General features: G+C 44.0%; 1 protein-coding gene across 2 annotated transcripts in view; it reads right to left on the bottom strand.

The window, feature by feature from the left end:
- The window catches only part of LOC124278345 (RNA-binding protein fusilli-like), a 30,099-nt gene extending 7,247 nt beyond the window's left edge, over positions 1-22,852 (bottom strand). The window contains exons 1-9 of one of the 2 annotated variants that reach the window (XM_046714067.1): positions 22,426-22,852; positions 22,163-22,306; positions 19,465-19,690; positions 6,463-6,552; positions 2,966-3,020; positions 2,455-2,565; positions 1,551-1,726; positions 900-994; positions 146-361 (exon numbers count right to left, since the gene is read on the bottom strand). In XM_046714067.1, coding sequence (XP_046570023.1) covers positions 146-361; positions 900-994; positions 1,551-1,726; positions 2,455-2,565; positions 2,966-3,020; positions 6,463-6,552; positions 19,465-19,690; positions 22,163-22,306; positions 22,426-22,548 — 1,236 coding nt within the window. In that variant the 5' untranslated portion in view covers positions 22,549-22,852. The remainder of the gene's footprint in view (positions 1-145; positions 362-899; positions 995-1,550; positions 1,727-2,454; positions 2,566-2,965; positions 3,021-6,462; positions 6,553-19,464; positions 19,691-22,162; positions 22,307-22,425) is intronic. The other variant, XM_046714068.1, reaches the window with a different exon arrangement.
- Between the last annotated feature and the right edge of the window lie 2,364 nt (positions 22,853-25,216).

Genomic DNA, 25,216 nt, shown 5'->3' with positions numbered 1-25,216 from the left:
CTTCCTCCTCAAATTAACATATCCTCCACGGGTCTTCTCTCGCGTGTCTACACTACTATGACAGTTACTCCACGTGTTATTTGTATCGGCGGCGCGAACTATCCGGAAGTGAAGCAACTTTGGGTCTCTTAAGCAGGAGAGCTACCTGCTGGACTTCCGCTGTTGTGCTCTTAAACAGCTCGATGTATCGAGTGCCCATGATCTCTCGGTGCTTCTTCAGGGCTTTGTTAGACTCGTCCTCGGACGTAAACAGAACAAAGGCATCTCCGGTAGAGCGCCCGTCAGGGTAGTGGACGAACAGGATGCCGTCCTCTCCGTCCAAAACTTGACATGGATTCGGCTCTCTCGCGAAGAACTCCAGCTGCAAGCGCAAACACAGGAAATAGCATGGCTAGTAGATGACATGGACAGTACACCGACATGCAGCACCCCCACCCGACCCCGCCCACTACTAGTGTAGACACGCCCACATCCACGCCCGAAAGGCACCACCAGTGAGAAATGGACGTCGGAAGTGAAAGAGGTAATTGAAAATAGCCAGCAACCACCCCGCACCGTCCAAATCCAAAACACCTGCAATTCGACTGGACCATTAACACCGTGGATGCGACCCACCAAACAAGAATCACCACACGCCAGGTCTGTTACTAGCCCTTCCCAAAACTTACCTCCAGGGGGAGCCCATAGGTCACGTGATCATACACAGCACTGCTGAAAATAACACAGACAGAATGATGTGGCGTGCAGCCTGTACTCTGTTGACACCATCCCAGTCACCATGACTACAGTTTATACGTGAACACTGTAATGTGTCTTCATGTGTGCATCTGAAAGTCTGTTTCACAAATAACTATTCCATCTGTCTACACCGCAAACAAATCCAAAGTGTTGGTACTCACCACTTGTTGAGAAGTCGCCGTGAACGGAAGTCCGCGCATGCGTATGATGACTTGTCCTCCCCGTGAAAGAAAAGCTTGTGCCTCTGAATTACTCCCTGTAGAAGAAATAACTCAACTGACAAAGTATTTTTTAAAACCTCCATTGGAGTATTGGTTTGGTAATCAGATCTTTTACAATTTTTCCTGTATTATACTGTCAAAGGTTTCACCACAGACATTTGGATGGATTCCATAGAGCCTATTGTTTCTTTGTTTCCTGAACGTCGCAATCAGCAATATCCCTGCCAAATGTCTGAGGTAAATAATCGAGTCTGGACTAGACAACCCAGTGATTGACAAAATGAGCATCCATCTACGTGAATCGGAAACGACATGGGTAAACCAAGTCAGCGAGCCAGACCACTGGATCCCTGTAATGGTGTCCTAAGAAGCATGAATGGCTGAAGATCAGTTCTAATCCGGATATTCACTTATATTGGATGATATTAAAACAATTTCTGTTTCATTATTGTAACCAGTAATTGCCACATACAGCTGTTATGTAAACCTTATAAGTGAGAATGTTATACGAATAATCCAAAATAACCCAGCGAATCAATCATCTTTAAAACTCGACAGGGGAGGTAACTCGTGAAACACAAAGGATCTTACCTCCTGCCACGTTGACGAAGTCTTTGCCAGTAGCCTTGTACACCTCGATGTAACGCTGCCCTATGTGATGTTTGTGACGCTTGAGCGCTAAATCACGGTGAACTTCCCCATCAAACCTCACGAGGGCTTCACCATTCCGTCGTCCCTGAGGGCTCAAGCACAGCGCCACACCTCCCCTGTAAATACACAGTATCTGTGTAGAGGCTGACTAAATCTCCTCACACTGTTGCTATTGTCGCTCACTGTTTAACATTGCCCACCACTACCACAGCGACAATGAAGACATTTACTCCTACGTGCTTATACGAACACTGTACGAGCTGTTAGATACTTTCCCCTTTTACCTTTATGTTTGTGACTGGGAGTTTGGTTTCGTTTTCATGCTGCTTTTAGCAATATTCTAGAAATATTCCAGGAGTATCACAGTCTGAGACTAGAAACGACCTTCATATACTGTACCCATGTGGGAAATTGAAACCCTCGTTGTGTTGAATTTTTACGGCGCTGTAATTTAGCATTACTCCAGCAATATCACGAGTTTTAGTTCAGTTTTACGCCGCACTCAGCACTATTCCAGCCATATGGCGGCGCAATATCACGACCCAACACAGTACCCATATGGGGAGCTGAACCCGGGTATACAGCGCGGCAAACGAACGCTTCAAACGCTAGGCCACTCCACCACCCCTCATGTTCCTGAAACACTCACCAGGTGTTATTTATCTCTCTCTGTATCATCCGCACTTTTTAAATGTCGAAGGGACCAGATACAGCTAGCGTATCAGCAACTTCATTTGTCAGATTAAAAATATTTTCCATTCAAAAGGCGCCGAAAATCATCCTTGCCATACTGATAACGGAAGTCCTGTTTAATAGAAATATCGCTTCGTGTTCGAAAACTTACTTTGCTATATTCAAGCCCTTGAAGAAACGTGCGATATCCTGGTCTGACGACTGCCATGGCAACCCACGTGCCCTGACAACCGTATTGTCGTCGACGATGTCGGTCTTGCTGCTGTGGACAGAAAGACAAGTGATGCGAGAATCCAACTTGATAAGACGTCGAACAACGCCATGAGTGGACTGGTTTTAATATTGTCATTCAGGAAAAAGAAGAATGTCGTTACTTTAGCAAACAATGGTAATTCTATTGCGCCTTATCGCTAATTCCATCTTTTATTAATTCTGGTAGAATTTCCGATGCCTTGTCTCCTGGAAACGGGAGCGCGCGCTCTGACAGAGACAATTAAATAGCCACAAGTGTCTCGCGGCAAATACCGGAAGCTGATCTATGGAAAACCACCGCTTCTTGAGAGCCCGGATATTGAACGTTATACGTCAAGACAAGTATGCGTCAATTAGTATTTAATACTGACTTAAAGAAATTAATGAACACGTATGAAAGTTACGCTTACCATATCCCCGGTTCCAGACGCTCACTGATAATTTCTGGCTCCACTAGCACGTGACCTACAAGGGAATGACGTCATTAGAACTCATGGAACACATATCACTAGTCGCACTGTTATTCAACATCAACGCAGGTAATATATACTGTAACAAAGTAATCGACCAATACATCGAGCGACCTGTCACCACTTGTCAGTTCAATAGATCCCCCCTCAGTGACTCCATTAGCCGTTCTTCTCACAAAATTAACAATATCCTGTTTCAGATGAGAATGTCCTGCTCGAGTTAGCAATAGGATACGTGTGTTAGAAGTAAACTCACTGAATGCAACCCCTTTTCCACCTTGCAGGCAGGAGTATCTTTATAAACAGTCGTTGTGCAAAGACGGTTGTCGTTAGATCTATTTGCTATCGATACCAGTAGCCCGTTGAATTCATAGCTTGTTAGTTCCGGTTTGGGACCACAGTAGTAGCTTCAAATCGTAGGAATTAACTTCAAACAAAATTTGATTCATATATACTAATCCAAAAAGTTAGGAAACGTAAATATTTGGGGAAATTTCCTATATATTTGGGGAAATATTTCGAGTTAACAGTGAAGACCTCGCAACAATTTAAAAAATACATTCCCTGAAATATATATGATTCTCTAACCTTTTCGGGTCAGTATACAATATACAGGGCTCGACAAACAAGATTTAGGGAGTATGTGTAAGTGATAATATGTTAAACAACATACTGAACTAATGTTTTTTAATATGATTGTAGTTAATCATGGATGGTTGATCATCAGCCTTCCAACCTGGCATCCTTTAACGTGGTTTCAGTTGTACATATTCCTTCGTTTAGCTTTCGGATAATGTGGGTTAATGTGCTTTTCGGAATGTTTTGAACACTGAATTAGGATAATAGCCCAAATATGTCATTCATCCATTACTCTGCCCTTTCTCCACAAATCCTGTCAATCCTAGGGAGGCTACTGGCACACCCAGGCGGTCATTATCTGCGAATACCCGGATGACGGAATCATCAAGCAGAACTAACGGTTTTTGTCAGGTGGGTAAAATGGCGGTTGAAATGCAATGTCGGGAAACACGATGCTCTGCAGGAGCATTCCCTGTGTGAGCGAGTACGCGGTTGCCGCACCGACTGCACCGCTACTGCACCGCTACTGCACTTCCCAGGTGTGCCTAAACGCTCTTGACTCCCAGGTGAACGACGAGACGCGGAAGGGTGTGCGACCACCTCGCTCGGAAGGTGTGATGTTGGGTTAGCGGCAGGGACGATGTAGGTCTCGGCTGGGAAGGGACGGGGTAAATGCTTGTTGACTTTAAGTGGGAGATAACACTCATATTTACCCACACCTGCATGGAGCCGCACGAATTAGCGCTTGTCATTTGCTACCAATTAAATGTACACCCTGAAAGGTTACGAGATATGGCGAGTGTTGACGGCGATTACGCTACCGGGCGTCGACACAAATCTAGAGGGACAACATGGCATGTGGCACTTTAACGCCGAAACCGTGACCTGAAACCCCAGTGACACAACCGGAAGTCTTACACACACAGGCATGCGCAAACCAAGCAAGATCGTGCGACGGCAGACGCTTGAGGAAGCACAGGATTAAACCCCCTCAGTGAAGCATGTCGGTGGTGAGTCATGATATGTTGCTTCTCAGAATGACCTGAATATCTTCATATAGTTAGTGCGACAGAACCCTAACAGTGAGTGAGTTTACTTTTACGCCGCACTCAGCAACATTCCAGCTATATGGCAGCTGTCTGTAAATAATCGAGTCTGGACCAGACAATCCAGTGATCAACAGTATGAGTACGCAATTGGTATACGATGACATGTGTCAACCGAGTCAGAGCCTGACCACCCGATCCCGTTAGTCGCCTCTTACGACAATCATGGGTTACCGAAGACTACTTCTATGGCGTCAAGGTGAAGCGTCATATCACAGTTCATCTTCTAAACATGGACGTATACACAGACGCCTACGTGTCACTACGTATGTCAGTCTTCTGTTGATGTGGAGTTTTAAGCCGTCGAAGGCTGTGATTGTATCAGGTAATTACACCAACAATTCTACAGTTCAATGACGTGATAGTCGTCTAGTAAAGTAACGCGATACCATACTCTCGTCAACACTCGCGAATTCTCGTAGATCGTAAACGACAATGAACTGCACTGACCTCCGTAACAACCCTCGAAATGAAAAAAACATATTGCATTAAATACACACACATCATAACAGAATAAATACGGTTATTATTCCGTTACTATGGTAACTTCATGAAAATGTATCCTGACATTATGCACTTCTCCAAAAGGTCGAAACACGTGGCCACATATATGATAAACAAATTATGCGCATTCTCGTATTCAGGAAGGAGTCGATTATCAACTCTACAACAGCTGGCGGGTTAGTAGTCACGTGATCGATTCCAAATCATGAGTATATTATGGAGAATTGTCAGAGAGGGAGCAGTGAATAAGGTCGGGACAAACTCAGTCGGTTCCACATCTGTGCCAACCGACTGGAACCTCGCCAGCTCGGACAGCGCAGCGACATCTGGTGCTCAACTATCAGCTCGCAATGAGATCAATACGCGCAGCGCCATCTTGTTTTTGAATATTAATAGATAAGCAAGTTTTATATGGCAACATGATAGATGTAGTCACTGTCACCTAGACAATATTTCCCTGACAACATATGTTTTTGTCCCAAAGATATCAAGTTTACAACCCACGCTGTCTTTCCACGTCGCATTGAAAAGTCAACAAAGATATTGCTGTAGTATTTATTATTTAATATATTGCATAGATTGAAATTGTCAATCTGAAATCAATCGGTCTTTTCAAATCCATATATTATATAGCGTTTAAGCTTGTTCATAAATGATAATCTTTTAATGGTACCCACTGGCCCCCGTTATGCGCGTCCAGTAGGATTGGGCACATGAACAGTAATTCCAAAGTCGTCGAGTAGAGAGATTTTAAAGCTGCAGAGTGAATTTATAGGTATTCAAATTCAAAAGTTATTGCTTTTCCGTGGTAACAGCTCTGCCGCGTTACCATGACAACTGATGTCGAGCTGCAGGGGTCAACCGAATGGGGTCGGGAGGTTAAAGCAGACGACAAGCTAAGAAGATGGGAGCAAGGGATTGCGGCAGAAATAAATATTTGACTAAGACTCCCTGAATTCCCCCCCCCTGTGACTACTCCATCGGCAAACACACGCGCAGCCCGAACAAATGTACACCTTCAACACCAGTTGCCCCAACGTGACTTACGTTCAAGGTCACAAGGTCTTGCGCATGCGCAAAGATGTCACAGGAGTTATAGCGGGATTCTTTTCCAAGTTGGAACATCCCCCAGAACACCTATTTTTCCACGTTCTTTGAATTAATTTTATTTGGTGCAATAAAAACAAAAAACGTGTCGTGTTGTTACGACACTCATGTACTAACAACACAACTAATTATTATACTTACCATCGTTAATGAGTCTGTGTAGGATGCTGGCCATTTCCTGGCACTGTCTGACACCATACTCCACGGACTGGTCCTCTTGGAGACCGAGGTCTGAACATGTCGTTAAGGAAATAGTATGTGGGAATGGAATGTTCCACAAGTAGGCTACAACGGATAATAAATTCGCCGCTCGTCAAAGCTTCCATAAAATTACATGACGAATCGTCATATTTTGCTGTTCACATGTCAACTAAAATAAAGCTGTTGTGTAAAAAAAAAATTAATTCACAAATATGACGTCCTGATTCTGAATGTCACTATCGTTATAATCAGTTCTAAATCATCAAGAACATTTCAGTTGTATTCCATCATCGCACAGAATAACGGGTCGAGGTGACCTGTATCACAAGGTTACAGCCATGTTACAACTATGTGTTCTTTTGCGTTATATAGGCTATCTCACGGACCCTGAACCATAGTATTTTCCCTTTAATCCAGCACTGTGTTATGCAAACGCTCTAAACGAAGCCAGTCTAGATTTCCTTAGGTTCAAACCTCCCATCTACCCGGGGCTCCTTTTCAAATATAATCGAGTTCTGTTTCTCATAAGGGTTACATATTTTCAGAGACTAAGCGTTAGTCTACTAGCATAAATATAACACCTTCATTCAAGACATTTTACTCTGGGTAGACGAAAATGAACGTTGGGCGATACTATCAGCCTACAGCATGTAAACAGCCACCTAGCCATGTAGAGACAGTGAAAGTGATGGCAATGACCAACAAAAATGAAGACCACGAAACGTTTTAACGCGGCCTGGGTCCTGACTCTAATCTGAGTCTGTTGGGTGTTTGTGAAAGATCCATATCTCGAGTTTGCTCTAAAGCGTCAACTTCCTGTACACAAACAATGGGAGAGCACAAGGAACAGTTGTGAGGACCAGTTGTAGATTGACCAGCCTCCGAATTCAGACTTAGCCAGATCAAGAATTGCATGTTTGATCAAACTTGGCCATGCTCAACTCAAACAATCGCAAAGCCCGTCAAATACTACCCCGAGACATTAAGAGCTAGACTTGGCCTCCAAGGTCACCTCGCCTCCTCTTCACAGCCGGCTGCCATCACGGACTTTTTGAAACAAATGCAAGAAATCCCCTCAAATTCAGGTTATGAATACCGTTAAATACTGAGATTTTTAAACATTTCAATTTCAGGCGATTAGCAATAGACGATAATACCATCCCTTAACATGATGTAATAATAAGTGTTAAACACACAGCTGGGTGAGACAAACGATGGAAACAAGAGCCGATTTATTATGCAACGTCCTAAAAGAACCAAATGAAATTATCAAAAGGGAGTTCATGTGTTTAGATGAATTAAGGAGTGTCAGCTTAATATCGGAGAAATGTGCTACATCCAACACGGTAGAACACAGAATAGCATGATTAGTTTACTTTGAACGAGGGTCATGCTTTTCAAGTGAGTGAGTGAGTGAGGTTTTACGCCGCTTTTAACAATAGTCCAGTAATATCACGGCGGGGGACACCAGAAATGGACATCACACATTGTACCCATGTGGGGAATCGAATCCGGGGAACGCTTTAACCACTAGGCTACCCCACCGCCCCCTGAACATCTGAACCATCCCAATAACTTATAAACGCATCTAAAGACAACCATACATTACTTGGGAACTATCCCAGCATGTCTCCTAGATTGATATTAATCTCATCTTAAATGGCAATGCAGGTCTCTCGCTTAGCGAAAATCAGAATGTTTTTAAAAGTGTACATATCTACATCCATAACACTAAACGATTTAAATAACTCTGTCTGTACATATCTATACCCTTTGTCTGCCTCTTGTTGAACTTTTTTGTAATATACACTTGTAACTATGTGGAGAGGGCTTATTTAAGTTGGATAACTTGTGCCCAATCCGTTTCTTAATTGAATAAAATATGTTTCAATCAGTCTCCTAGATGCAACTATGCAGAGTGATTCCGACGACAGCCGACTGAGCGCCTCCCCCGGGACACGTGTCACCATTACCAGCAGGTGGGGGTCGGGGGGATAATACGCTGTTGTGGATATCTTACATCAATTTCTCATTTCAAGATTATCGCATGCTGCCCTATTATTTGGCAATACCGAAAGTAAATACACTTAGTAAATATCTCACTTAAGCAGATATTCCTATTTGCCCACAAACTGTGGGGATTACACTAGAGCCAGTATGATATTTCTAATCGGATCAACAGGTTATGGAGGAGACTAGGCGTTGCGGGCAATAAACGGGGGACGTATTGACGTAGGAGGGGTACGCATTGACGGGGGTAGGCGATTGTTGAGTTGTGTACATTCATGTCAGAATTATTAGCCAACTACCTGATTGCTCAGCACTTCTCTGTCTCTCATCATTACAGATAAGAGACAAGGAACCGCTTCCTTAGAAGAGTGTATGGGACAGATCCACTAAACGCCCAACGCTGTTGCATATAGTCAGTTAATCCCTGTTACACGACCTACTATTATCCACGTCAATAGTGTTCACATGTATGTAGTTGAATGGCGAATGGTAAGTGCTATACAGCACACTGTATACTGTACACACAAATATACTGCTGTACGAGTTGCCGACACCTCCAAGCCGGGGCTACTGCTAATTGATACACTGTTGTACACGGGGGAGCGTATTGTCGGCCATTCAGCGGCGTTCTCAACACAGGGGAAATAGACAGCGACCGACCCTCAGCTGAGCGGGTCATGCCTCGCTGAACCGTTGTGTTGTGATCACTGGTCCGGGTAGATCGTTGTGTACGGGTGGATACCGGGGAGGGTAGCTGGTGGGGGTGGTTATGTGATTCTGTACAGTGGTGACCGGTATTGTGTCTATGGACAATCCTCATTGGTGTAGTGAAGTGTTTGTACCATACTCGGCGTTGGATTCCGAAAGGGTTCCCGGCAACGTAAAGGTTGATGATCCTCAGAGGCGATATAATGGATCTGTCAAGAGGCTCAGGGACTTGGTTCACAGCGTCACATCGTACTCCCACGAGGTGTATAGTTGCTCAGAATATCAATCACTGGATTGTCTGCTTTAAGATTTGGACTATTTACTGGCCTCAACCTATTAGCTCGAACAGCGATTGCCTCTAACGACCTCTTACGAAACAGGGGTCCTATTTTAACCCGGAATCCCCATGGGATGTGCCAGTTGTTTGGCTGCTTCAGGCTCATGGTGACTTGCCTCTCCCGTGACGACACAATTGTCACATAATTAAACAGTACATGTGATGTACATTGATGTAACACACAAACATACAGGTCAAATTATTTTTCAATATTTAAGGTAAAACAAATGATTCGCTGTGGTGGAGTATGACTATGAACCCCTAAAGCAGCCCACAAGAGCACTCCATGCTTAGATCGTGAATGCATGCGTAGATCAAACACCACGTGTTGCCACGGGACGCCCGAACAATGTGGACGTTATACCTCACTGGTTTCATGCTCAACGTAACCGTTTCATGACATTGATATCATCTCCCTGCATGCAACTATTAAAATAGGCCTTCTACCGTGATTCTGTTGCCATGACAACAAACCCTCGGCCCCCGATACATATAGGCTAAATACAGTTGTACAATTCAAGCATGAAACGTGTCCTTACTAATGACATGTTAATGAAATGCAAATATTATGCAATGTGAAAGTACGCTCGACGACAGTGACGTAGGACGTATATACTGTCGTAAAATACTTGTGTGCCCTCTGGATTGTGAGGCGACATTTGCATGACATCGTGTCATATTTAGGAATTTTAGACTGCAGCACCCTGCCTTGGTAAGCAAATAAAACATGCAGATATCGCAGCATGCCGTAAATCGGCGGGACGGGTGGTGCCGCAATGTGGTCTTTAGACTGTGTCGTAAAGGTGCCAACCCGCATTCATTTCAGACTTTCCAACAAACTTGAACACAATCCGAAGTCAAACGTTACAGTGCAACAAAACGAGATATACATCTGATATCCAATCATGCATAAAATCGTTCATTAAAGCGTTTGTCTAAAGATTGGCGATTAAGTTTGGCCGGCGGTTAGAATACGGTTATTGTGTGAGACGAGCCTGAAGGTATGGCAATGCGTTGACAATAGGGCTATATATAACCATCACACGTCAGTGGAATCGCGCACCTGCTGTGCCCTTCAATTTTCTATCTATAGCCGACATCGAGATAAACAAGATTGTCCAGATACCGGTACAGACTGCTTGTGCCATTATGACGCAACCCCTGCTAAAATAAGTGCAATTCCGACATTCCTAGCAACAAAGCATCTTTATCGACACATAGTTTGATGTTTTCGATGCGGTGCAAGTGTCAGAAGTTTCTGTTAATCACTGAGGCACTATATCGTTCATTCGTTGCTGTTGCAAACCATAAACATTGACTAGAAAGAGGTTGCTCGCCCATCCTTCAAATCCAAGACAGCCATTAACCCCGAATACCGTGGACGTCGTACACCACACCAGCAAAAACAACCAAGACGTTACGCATGGATATCTCACCAACACCCCGAGGGGGCACAGTGTCACGTGACCTAGATGTGCGTTGCCTGGGGCGAGGGAGACGGGCATCATCATCCATCACCCACAGCATGAGGAGTCGCCGTACCCCTGAGTCAAACACATCGCAAATCAGTCCAATGTGACAACCGTTACCTTTAACTGAGGAAGACGTTGATCTGTCATAATCTCCTACTGGCGAGATAACTCGCCCGGATCAATCACATCAGTCACCATAAACCTGTCATTTAGGGGACGTCTACAACTACTTCCTCTCTGCTCTCTGCAACAACTACCGCTACTTGAAGTAAGGTCAAGTCGGGATGCATGGTGTATCTTACACAAGTCTTAACAAGTGAGCTGTCGATGTGTTATTGCTGCCATGTGCAACATGTTGAATAGCAGATTTGAGTGAGTGAAGAAAATGTGCCGAGCGCCGCCACAATCTTCAACAACATCGCCTATGTCACGTCGGAAAACATTAGCCCATATAAAGAAACGGCATTTATGCACCATTCTCGGGCTCTGGAGAATATAACTACATTACCGCTAATAATAAACTGTAAACTATAAACCATATAACCCAATGACCTGGGTCCCGCCATACCCCTCTCAGCGCCTGCCACGTCCTTGCATAAAATATACCATCATCCGGGTCACGCACCTCCGTAACAGTTAATACACCTATAGACGTTAACACGGTTAATATGCGACTTTATATCCGCACCCGTTTCGCACACTGCGGGTGCTGTCATATTAGTCTAGCTGACTGTCGGCATCAAAGAGTGAAACGTTGAGTGTTGACACGGGTAACATTCTCCCACATATCGTCACGGCTTCACTGGAGAATACGATGCTGTGGCCCTGTGATACCGTAGACGTACGTGCACATCGTTAGTAGGACGTTATACGCAAACCATGGGAACTCGAGGCCTAATGGCGGCGCCCATAGAGCTCTTTTGTCACAAAAGTCTTGTATTTTCCCAATGTACTGTTATCCTAACAACGGACCACGTAACTGAATCTGGCACGGCCGTCATCTGGCCACTCAACCGTGTCCTCTCAATCACACAGGCTTTGTCCCCACCGTAGATCGGGTAATTGTAATTAGGGGGAGAGGGGGTACAAACTGGCTCGACTTCAGGTCGGAATCAGAAGTTGGACAAAACTCTACTACTCAATAATAGCTGTGGGTTATTTCTATGTGATTGAACTGATGGGTGTGGGTTTGACATTCGTGGTTCTCGGTACAGCGACCTATATATCTACAGTAACCCAAACCCCCCCCTACCCAGTCGCAGCTGTACAGACTGACGTGGGGAGCATATTAATTATATACAGGGATTATAGACTCATTTTAAACAGTTACATTACCGTCATCCCTAATTCCGAACGCTATCTAATAATATTTCGTCATTCCCACACAGAGGAATCCCCCTTCACTCCCCCGACACCGCGTCCTCTGTGTTACTAGTGTGTCGGTCCTAGTAGCGACATGTTAATGTAATATCTACCCAACAATGACCTTTCCATGCTGGGCATCGCACATATGGATTTCTATAGGAATATGATAAATTTACTAAATTATGTCGTTATTGAACCCACGGTAGGACCCGTTTATTGATAAGCAGCACACTCAGATCGTTAAGCTGACAGACTCCGTGAAGCATAATAAATGCTAGCAAGTTATCAGCAAACATATATTAGTGAATATCGCTCTAACAGACTGGGCTCGAAAAAAGCAGAGCTATTGGGAGGGAGGGAGGAGTATAGGGAATGGGGAAGGGGGTGATGGTGGGGGTAGGAAGGAGGGCGACAACGAGAGAGTAGTATGAAAAACGACTTGACAAGATAAAACATGAATCCCGTAAAGTGATGAGATCTGTTGTCAACTTTAACGAGGGAGATAACATTCGGGTTACATGATAATGTTCTAGCTCAGGCACTGGATACCGTGTGTCTCTTAATACACACAACGTGGCTATGTCGTGTATTATCGCATTGTACAACTGTATATACCCAAACACGAATCATATCCAACATAACATTATAGGCATAGGTAGGACACCCCCGGCCGGTGTGGCACTATTATTTTTGTTTCACAAGAAGTGATCAATTATTGGCTCCGACATATCGATGACCGACTACACAAAACGGTTCTCTGACACCTCAGTGTCAACTCCGACCTCCGTTCGGTTCTCTGGATATATGGACAACTTACGATACATTTTGTGGCGTTATGTCGGGGAGAAAATATATATATGTACACAAAATTCACCCCGAGTCGGCAAAGGGGATACAAATATGTAAATTAATCTTATATACGCGATTTGTGCACCATCGCTGTCAAACGAGACAAACGTGTTGGCTGAACATACAAACACGCTATTTTCTTACAGCCGATCCCAGAGAGAGTATAAGGGGCCACGTGTATCAGTCCGGTAATACGGGTGGATATGCACCCACGCATACCCTACGACTCGCTAAGCGTTATAGCGGGGAAGGTCATACTGCATCCCCCATCCCGAGACAGAGGGTTAAATCCACACTTGTACGGAGTGATCAGTAATATCAACGCCGCGACAAAAACAGCCCTATCAACAAACACGGTGGCCATCTTTAGGAAAGTTGGAGGGTCACTTAGTGAATCGGAGAACACCAAGATAGATACTATAAGGGGAGGGAACACCAATTGGAGACCTGAGGCGGGGCATGTGTACATACTGTGTTAGTAAAGATAGTTTCTAACAGCGCTCAGCCACATGTGTGAACTGTGGATGGTCTGCTTGCGAACACCAACATAGATAAAATAGGGGAGGGAAGCATGGGTCAATATTGTGAGACAGTTTGCTTGCTGCTTACAGAACTCAGCAGCATGTGTGATCGGTGGATGTTCTGCTTCTGACGAGTTCAGAAACGTGAGAATAATCGTCTGCTTCTGAATGAGCTCACAAACGTGAGATTAATCGTCTGCTTCTAACGGAGCAAACCGAGCAACATGTGCGAGATAGCTGTCTGTATCTGACAGAGCTCGGGTACATGTCTATCACAGTAAGGGTGTAATACATATCGCATTATCAACGTTATTCGTATGTATTTACACACATCTTAATAAACTAGTTCGCTTATTAATATGTAAGATAGATCGCCTGCTTCTCAGAGCTCTGGCCCATGTATTATACAGATCGTCTGCTTCTGAGACAAAGACACGCCCTGAGGAAGGCCCTGAGGAAGGCCCGGCGTGAGAAAGTCAATTCCATTCCAATGTTGGCATTTAAGAGCACCAGTTTGACAAACTCAGTTGATCATGCAGATACGTAACCGGAGAAATCTGGTTTCTGTCTTATCGTTGAGAGTTTTGTTTTAAGACCTCTTCCAAACATATCGCCGTCTGGGTGTCACATTATAGAGGTGTGAAGCTGTTTGCTGCCTTGTTTAAACTTGATTTGGAAAGCATCTGTGAAATTTGAGACTACAGATAGAGCGAAACATGAAAATTGTGTGCGTGATACGGGCTATGATTGAATACGTAAGAGAAATCTATAGTCAATGTATTGGCATTGTATAGGCAGCCTACATTGTGGGTATATCGTGTAGAGTTGGCATTACGGTTGATAGGCCAGGGTAGAAAGGTTCCGATTTGATCAGTCGGGTGCAGAGCAAACTCAAGATGGGAATAGCGATAGAAAGTCAGGCAGGGGAACCTGATCGGACCTTCAAGGAAAGTGGATTCGCTAATCTCGGGTAGATCGGCAGTCTGAGCGTGTATACCCAACAAGTCCACCCGAGTAGAGTCAGACACATATCTCAAAGAGTCTACCTGGATATTGATCCAGTCACCGATCTCACACATACCAAAACCTTCACCTTACCAAAACCAGCAACTTAGGCCAGCCGACACAAGGGTCCCAGTGACTGAGGCCAGCCGACACAAGGGTCCCAACAATGTAGGCCCGACGACTGACTGACTGAGTTTGGTTTGACGCCGCTTTTAGCAATATTCCAGCAACATCACGGCGGGGGACACCAGAAATGGGCTTCACACATTGTACCCATGTGGGGATTCGAACCCGGGTCTTCGGCGTGACGAGCCAACGCTTTAACCACTGGCTACCCCACCGCCCCGTAGGCCCAACGACACAAGGGTCCCAGCGACTGAGGCCAGATGACACAAGGGTCCCAACAACCTAGACCACCTGACACTTGGGTCCCAGCTACCCAGGGCAGCTGACACCAGGGTTAAGCTGTACCCGACAACGCTGACCCAGCTGTACACGGACCCCTGATTGCCTTAATGACCTGGCTGTAACACCCGCCACGGGCAACAGGGGCATTATGACTACCCGCGTACCTGGCCACACCGACTAAATCACGTGTATTGTCCCCCAGCCTCAATCCCAATTGTCCTATACAGTAAACAATGGCGTACAAGTTGAAGAAAGACGCGAAGTTGATCCCCCTGTATAGCCACGAGAAACTTGAATTTACGCTTATCTTGGACGTGACGTCATGTCGAATAATACGTTAGATCACAAGAGAATCCGGTGGTGAACCCTGACCTCAGGTAATTAACCCTTAACCCCTTGACATCAAACGGCCCTGACTACCTGTCTCCGTGAGTTCATCAGACAGTCAGATCACATTGGCAGACAGAACAGAATACGTAGAATACTTAGGTTTCGTTTGTTTTTGTTGTTTTTTTCTTAACAGTTAACACCGCACTAAGTGAGTGAGTGAGTATGGTTTTACGCCGCTTTTAGCAATATTCCAGCAATGTTCCAGTAATATCACGCGAAGGACACCAGAAACGGGCTTCACACATTGTACCCATCCGCACTCAGTATTATTCCCGATATGACAGCCTCTTGTCTATGGTCGTATCTGGACCAGACACTCAGTGATTGATAGCATGAGCACTATCCACGACGTAGGGTACGATCACACGCTATCTACCAAACCACTGACTCTGACCACCCGATCCACCCAGTCGCCTCCAATGACCAACAAGTTTTGCTGGACACCTGTTATAACCGGGAATCGGGGTAGATGATGTTGATAGAGATACAGGCCCTACAAATGGACAATTTAGGCTGACACATAGTAGACTGTGGGTACACACAGACGGTCGAGAAGCTGACCACGGTTCAGTACAAGACGATGCATTCGCTGTCTACTTCGAGCTCCTGTTATCACAACATACAGTTGACTGACTGAGTTTGGTTTTACGCCGCTTTTAACAATATTCCAGCAACATCACGGCGGGGACACCAGAAATGGGCTTCACACGCTGTACCCATGTGGGGATTCGAACCCGGTCCTTCGGCGTGACGAGCCAACGCTTTAACCACTGGGCTACCCCACCGCCCCACATACAGTTGAACGCATTGTATACCTGTAGTGGACAACAGGCGCTATACACGTACGTTCATTAAGCATAGGTCTCCTGTAGCTGTCAAACCAGAGTGTGTAGCGTACCGAACATGACATGCATATGGGAAATTAAGTCAATTTGGACCAGACATTCCCGTTGTTATGCTTGTCAGGGACAATCTGGGCATATATTTTCCTTGATTTGCTACGGGTATATACCGTAAATTATTCAGAAGATTGTCTATTGCATACCACTGAGGCTGGCATCAGAGCAACTGAATCGGTCATTCACTCCTATTATTGAGTCGGGTCGTGAACAGGACACACAGGGCCTACCACATTCGGGCATCATTCAGCTGGGGATATAGGATATATCGCACAGCTGGGCATATAGGATATATCGCACAGCTGGGCATATAGGATATATCGCACAGCTGGGCATATAGGATACATTGCACAGCTGGGCATATAATATATATCACACAGCTGAGGATATTGGATATATCACACAATCGGGCATGTAAGACAATGGCAGCATAATGGGGACGGTGTAAGGACAACTCGTCCCTGAAAACACAGCGATATTTCAGTGTGCTATATTTAGGGTCAAGTCTGCTGTTTACCGAGTGGCTGCAGGGGTCAGGGCAGCATCGGTCTTAATGTGCCTCTCATCTGGACAATAGATGTGATATACATATTGTGATGGCCTAATGTAGAGCTGTATCAGTCGAATCTTGCGTATGGCGTGCACACGTGCATGCGGAGAAATACATGACCAATATCCAATATTCACATATCAGTTTCCATAATCTCATATCCTGATAACCAGAAAGTGTCATTTCATTTCTCACCCACTTCTTTACTCTTACTCTCTCTCTCTCCCCCCTTTCTCTCTCCTTCATTCTCTTTCTCCTTCATTCTTTCTCCTTCATTCTCTCTCTCCTTCCCTCCCCCCCCCCCCTCTCTCTCTCTCTCACACACACACACACACTCAGTCTCACACAGTCTTAAGCACCTTAGAAGCTAAATTCTACAGTAAATACGTGATGTAAATAAAGTTGGATCACATGACCTGCTCTACCGGTGTTTCAGCTACTGGCGATATGGTCACGATATATCCCCGTCACTCAAGCAGTTTCATATGTCATATACAACAACTCTGCTCCAGGGCCCCGATATAACGCGAACCAGATCCTTAAACACCCTATTCTGTTTTAAGAACGGTGATAAGTTCCCGTCACCTAATGAATTTCCTTCGCTTCATCATTTCAGGGAGTGCTACTACCGTGTCCTCGTTTTACCACACACTGACGCACACCAAGTACCCCGTTATATGCTTGTGAATTCGACACATTGCTTCGACATTTCTATAACTTAAATCACAGAAGATCAAGGATGAGATTGCTGTAAATGAAGAGGAGAGCTCCCCCGGGCCTGCCCCTACGGTGTTGCACACAACGCTGGTTGTAAGAATGTTTAGTGCCACGCCTATGGAGGGGTGTTCTGGTCTGCTGCATGTGAATGCCTGCTGATGTGTGTGGCGTTACACCCGAGAGCCGAAACCCCGACCCTGTGACACTCCGTAACTCACAACACAAACCTACCAGGCATGGAGAATGCATTATCTCTGCTATACCATCTCACAGCTGACACATCGCCCGGCAATGCTGGTGGCAGTTCACCCAGGACACTGTATTGTCAGACATAGTTGTGATTTAGTCACTGATCAATTAGAGCAGATACCCTGGCTATGGGAGAAGTAGGACGTCGGGTAGATCATGCGTCAGGTTTCTGGGTATTGTCCAGGTTAGATACATCTCAACAGAAACATCTACAGCTACAGCAACAGCATCTACATGAACAGCAATCACGGCTGCATCCATTACAGCTACGTCAGCTACAGCAACAACATGTACCACTTTAACCATAACGACTGCATCACCAGCGACTGCATCACCTACAACTGCATCACCTACAGCCACAACACCTACAGCAACAACATGTACCACTTTAACCATAACGACTGAATCACCAACAACTGCATCACCTACAGCCACAACACCTACCGCTATAACCATCATCTACAGCTGCATCTCTTACGACTACATCACATGAACCTTCAACCGCCATCCACTCTCACAGGCTACGTCAACATACACGTACGATGAGGCCACAAGAGTACGTCAAGTCAAACCAGGATCTACATGAATCCCTGCTAGCCTCAGACTGCCAAGCAGCTTCAGCCCAGGGCCTCCACGAGCTGGTCCTCATGTCAACACTACACATTCCGAGACGTCCAGTAGCCCAGAGACTGTCGGAACACTCCACACAGGTTTCAGAGACTTTAATACCCAGCCACATATAATGCTTCATCCTGCCCCGCGGTCTGTTTGATATTGCCAGAGAAACTCTATACTGGCTATAAACTAGGGCCAAGCAAAAGTTTACATATTTTCTAATATACTGTTCCACGCTGCGAAACAAAATTGACTCTGTGCTGTAACATATTCCATATTCCCTGTGAAAATACATTTTCCACGAAACACAACCATCACTGCCGAGTGAAATATTAGATAATAATAGGTTATCTCTTCGATATTGCCATGTGATATATACCGTACTGACAGGGAAAATATTTCATATTGTCTCGGCCACTCCTTAATACACTTCCCACTTCTGGAGGAGATAGATAGATAGATGCAAGACGAATACATGTACTTCCTACTCGGCGAGTAGCAATATAGCTATGTCTCGGTAGCCTTTAACAGGTCGATTCTGGACCAGGCAAACCAGTGATTGACCTTGACCCCCACGTGGCATGTGTGGGACATTATTTCAGACAACTGATGTCTCTAACACTGATCACCGGGAGACCAGAAACAAGTGTGGAATATGTGCTGTGAAGGATGAAATAGGATGAAGAGCTAATACAACCAGGGCATGTATGTTGGATAACAGCAACAGCTTAGCGTCCAGCATATGTTGCGATAATGCTATAGTCACACCGCTTAAATACAAAAGAAAATAACTCACCCATGATTTCCAACAGAATCACACATTGTCACACTCAGTTTTAAAGGATACATTCCAACATTTCTTTGATATTCTTAATAGTGTCCGTTTTGTAGAATCTCTTGAACTCCCTCCTGAGATCGTAGAATGAGCCATAGTATGATTGGAGGGAGAGGTTCTTGGTGCATGCCTCTGGGTGCAGCAACTGACGTAGATGGTTCTGACCATCTGTCACAAAGCAAAATGTTCTTGACCCGTGGTCAGGGTGGGCACCTTTAGCACACAGGAACCGGTCAAACTGGAACAGGAAAACCATGACTGAGTTTAGTTTTACGCCCCTGTTAGCAATGTTCCAGCAATGTTCCAGCAATATCACGGCGAGGGACACCAGAAATGAACACCACACTTTGTACCCATGAAATCGAAATCGAACCCGGGCCTTCGGCGTGACGAGCGAACACTTTAACCACTAGGCTACCCCACAGCCTTCAAACACCATGACTGAACTCGAAGCCATCCTGTATGACTGGTTTGCAGGATTTCTGCCATTCCAGACTTAACCATTATTGTTAATATGGATATATCGTCACGTGACAAACCTGCTGATAAGGTACACAGCTGGCCAGTGCGAAGTAAACATATTCCTATATTCAAACAGATAGTGTGATTAAGATAGGTAATTATAGGTGTGCATGTTCCAAACGAGTAACTCCCTAAAGTGTCAACTGGTGGAGGGTAAGCAAGGTTGTGGTGCAAATTCCTCCAGCATTCAAACTCCACATAACAAGTTCAAAGATTTACTAGACTGAGTGAGTTTGGTTTTACGCCGCTTTTAGCAATATTCCAGCAATTGCACGGCAGGGGACACCAGAAATGGGCTTCACAATATGATATACCACACGTAACTGTTCTGAATATATCAACTTGAACACGTTCTATACACAAAAATAACCCTGAATAATTTAGCCTATCCTTCCTCGAATATACACAAAACTTATACCAATTCCTGACTATTATTTATTGTCTCGCCTAAAGTGAATTCAAATAAAAATGTGACAAGTATTTCATCACAATTTAAACATATTATTTCTGTAAAACTCATGCAAAATACTGTATATATATTTATGAATGTATTTGGGAAAGTAGCCTTTTACAGAATAAAATGTCCATCTAAACATTAATCTAGTCCTACACTGTCCATCGAATACTAAGCGCTTCGTATAGAAACATAAAGGTCTATATTTAAAGCCATATTGCTGAAAACAGTATCTGAGTGTGTGCTGTGGTCCGCGTGGACAACGTCTACATCGACTGTATGACATGTACGACCACATTAGATTAGTTTAAGGTACAACATATATATCGTGATATAATTACTACATATGGATGTCTATATGTTTGCTTATATATACCAAACAGTGTCACAACATATAAACAAACAACATCCCGTATGTGAATCGTATCGTGTACATTACTGTCCATGTTTACCCTGAGAATTGGGATAAGCTGTAGAGAGCGGCGCGGTATAGCGAGGCATGTTTAGTAAACGGTATGCATGTCTGGTATATGTGGAATAAACCCATATACTACCAAATATCAGGTTCGTATACATCATACCTACACATCAGCTCCACGTGCACCTTAATTAGAAGATAAAGGTTCGGAGAACAATATGGATTAAAGTCATAACATAGATAAGGCTGTAATTTATGGTCGGGTACTAACGCTACATATATTTGTTTACACATGACAAGAGCTCCACGGAGATTCTAGTGCTCTGTGTGTGACTGTTTAAGTGCTAATGTTTCAATATTCTCACTTGTACAATGAATGAAGTTGAGTCAGGGAGTCACGTGACACCCACACATGGCCGTGTGTTCAATATTCACAGCAGTATATACACTCCACAAGTTTTATCATGAATAGTGAAAGATTAATAATTATGATAATCTACTGGAAATTGTAACGTAGAATTGCAATTTTATGTAAGTAATAGGTAAATCTCTTAACTGAGAAGTTCAATTATAAGTTAGAAATCTGCCATATGGTAGCATATTTAAGTTTCTGTGTACACGAATATAGATTTGCTTCGTATATGATTTGACTGAAGTAGGAGCACCTATATACATCAAGGGGATTGTTTACTGATTGGTTAAATAGTATCATTACCTTAACACAAACGAGACGGAGCAAATGACCATAATTTGTTGATAGGCAATCAAACATTAATCAAGGCTGTAAATAATGGAGTACGTTTTGTATGTAGGTTTGGGCTTGATATCGACAAGAAATCAGATCCTAGGCTACAGTGAAAACATCCCTAATACAGGTAAGGTTTCCGGACTTACCTGTGTACAATATGTGACAAGGTGAACATGAATGTAGGTAGATAGATAATGTTATCAGAGGAAGGTGTTGATGTTTGTGGGGGCATGAGAACCCTGCGTCTGGAGTTCAGATAACGACCCCCTCCCCCGTTCCTGTGTCCCCCTTCCCGGAGTCCCCTTCCCTGTGTTGCCTACCCCTTCAACGACTACCACGACACGCTGCAACGTCATATGCTGAAGCCCAGCGCGATCGATATCCGTGCAACAGGTTGCATGGCGAGATACTCGAGAGTTTTATAATTAATCGCAGCACAGAATGTGCCTAAAACAGTGCTGAGCATGCTAATTGTTTTCCCTTCCATCCATGCATCTCTCGCCTGAACGGCGGCGAGATCAAAAAGAATACCTGTAATCAACAGGTAAGGCTAGAGTTGTGAACGTACCTCCTCCAATACATGGTCCAGTGACTGTCCGTTTTTAACAGCGTTTTCATCTATTCCAGTTTCTGTCTTACAGTCCTCAGTCAGCAAAGTTTCCGACAGTTCGTTCGGCTGAGGTTTCACGTAGTGATGTTGAACTGCAATCACCTGAAATAAGGGGTATAGTTAGTAACGGGGAGACCACGAGGGGGTGGGCGAGAGTGAAGGGGTTAGGGAGATGGTCCCAGATGGAGGTGGTGACACTGACAGAGTTCCCACTGACTCACCTTGTTATTGGTGACATCAAATAACAGGTAGACGAATAACACAATCTGTTCCTCATCCGAACCGAGTTCCTCTCCATTCTTCCCGGCTGAGGCGCAAAACAACGCTACAAGGTATGGGGCCATGTCCCTTGCGTCTTGCTAACTGACTAGAACTCGAGGCAAGACCACCACCAAATGTTTTGTTATACTTCTAGACCATGTGCCGAGACTCAACTTTACTGGCCACCCTCTCTCTGATTGGTTCAACGCATTGAACGTGGCGCTGAATACCCAATGCGCGCGCACCTCTGTCAACTTGTACCTGACAGGTATGTGGACAGGTCCCAGCTGTTACCGTAGATAAACTCGGGGATTTCACTTTCTCTAACCGTAAACTTTCCACAATTCAATATGGCGACGTGTTTCGTCTGTCCCGAATGTCGTATGTGAGATGCTTCTCCTACCGCAGCCCTCAGGTAACTGATCTACCTGTTGCGCCGCTCAGCGCCTTATAACGAGCGCCCGTCATTTCCTGGACCGGTTGGGTTAGTTCGTGACCTCAAAAGTGTCGTCTGCTACACAATAAACCCTTCCCGGCAGACGACATCCTACAAAGTCTGGGTTCAGATCCAACAGGTAGCCTATCCCCAGGCAGAAAACTTTCACACCTCTTAAGTAGTGAGGGAGATTAGTTGTATCGGGTGTGGAGTTTATTTAGTGTTTGACGTATCTTGTTATTAAGTTAGCAGTGCTCTATGGCGCAGAGCGTTCATGTCACACCTCGTCTGACACGACACAAAACAAGGCTCGAAGTGACGTCTCCTTGCCAAGTAGTAATGTCTTAAACTCTACCACACTCTCAGATATAAGTGGAAAAAAATTACACACACTACAGTTAGAAACAATTTTGGCATGTCCTTTATTAATTTTACTCAGTCTGGACGCAACGAGCCTTAAATATACACACAGCGGGACGCGAGTCATAAATCTCACTTAACTAATACAATGGAAAGAGTTTGCCGATGGTTTTTTTTCGCAGATCACCTACATGTACAGTGCAGTGGTGAGACAGGTTGATTCTAACCTCAACTGCAAATTGAAGTACTATAGAGGTAACAAAGTCATTGACTTAAGATCAGTCGTCGTATTGCAGCCTGCATGACGTCCCGCTTTGGCTTGTTCAACATGGAGGACATTTAAACTGTTTGCTCCTTGAAATGTTCACATGCGTTGGCTATTTAATCTCACAAACCTAAATCCAACTTTCACCCAGCCTGAGATATCCCTTCACAAAATAAATGCATGTTGAAACACATTAACGAGTGTTACGTGTCCGAGTATATATATGAGCATATTCTGCACGTCATTTCAACAAATGTCCTGTTATGATTAAATGTTACCCATGTGGGCAAGGGCAGGACATGTTTCTGTGTTTGATTAAAATATCTTAATGTTCCTAATTTCATTAGTTTTAACACTTTCTTTTACAACCATATGTGTATGTTTTACCAAATGTTATCATCATAATACAAGTCTGTACAAATTCAAGTGAAACCGATTTGTTTGAAACGTGTTTATGCGACCGTAGAGGTCGCGAAACTCATAAATTATCATAGACAATATGTGGACGGAATGTAGAAATCTACGTACACATTGGAATATAAGAGTTGAACATTTTGTTTAATCTATTAGCTCTCTATTTTAAACGAGTTTGGTTGTGTTAAGGTACATCCAATACACAGTTGTTTATAATGCATGCATACTGTAACATCTCCATGTCACAAGCGAAATGTATCTGTATAGTACATGTACTTTATCCAACGATATAGGCTCATAACGCCCACTAGGAGTCTGTGTTTTTACTGCATGTCGACGAGATAAATCACTTGACACGTATTGACTTGAAGATGCAAGAAGCAGCCAACATGACGACGTCTTTGATGTGGACGTTTGTCATTTTAATGACCTAGTAAATACTACTTCCTCGTCAATTCCAAAAATGGTATAGACTGTCTCTACTGCCAGAGTTTCCAACTGAACAGACCGTGACTAGTCCCATATTCGCACTAATCTGGTTAAGACAGCTCACCAGTCCCAATCTACAGAGGTCACATAAGACAAACTTTGTCAACATATGTGTTAGTTTTTTTCTTTCTAATCCGTTTTGCCCGAGGAAAGAGCTAATACTGCTATAATTCAGTACCGCTAAGCTCCGATAATGCCACGGCCAATAAAATGTTTTTAGAATCACATTAATTGCTATTCACGGTTGATCACGTGACAGCCCAAGGGGCGTGGCCATAAAGTCAAATGGCAGGTTTTACTTGAGGCCACTGACAGGTTTATTGAGCGGTAATAATTCAGACAAATAGCAGTAATCTATTTTATTGGATAAGTAAATAAAAATTTATATAAAAACCTGCTTGCTTGAAATGTCATAATTGGGCCACATTGATAGACTTAATCGTTAGACAATAATTATCATAGACAATAGGCAGACGGAATCTTGCGCCTCGAGGGTAAAGTGAATATGCGCTTCTGTAATGACACAATACAGAGGCTTAGTATTTCATGTTGATTTAAAATATTTATTCATACACTTTGCCGCACAAAATAAAAATTGTTTAGTTAATACATAGGAAATATAAGTATAGGGTATATTAACATCAAATTTTTAATTTGAAATTAAACATCGAATCATTTTTATGTGAAACCATTTCACAAAAATATATATTTGGACATGTTACATGTTGGGTCTACGAAGGCAACGCCAGGTGTACCATTTTACAACTCATGTGAAAAAACAGAACAC

This window comes from Haliotis rubra, unplaced genomic scaffold, assembly GCF_003918875.1.
Source record: "Haliotis rubra isolate DU_JTF1 unplaced genomic scaffold, ASM391887v1 Scf235, whole genome shotgun sequence".
Taxonomy (NCBI): Eukaryota; Metazoa; Mollusca; class Gastropoda; order Lepetellida; family Haliotidae; genus Haliotis; species Haliotis rubra.
Note: the sequence above shows the minus strand (reverse complement) of the source record. Positions and strands in the feature narration are given on the sequence as shown.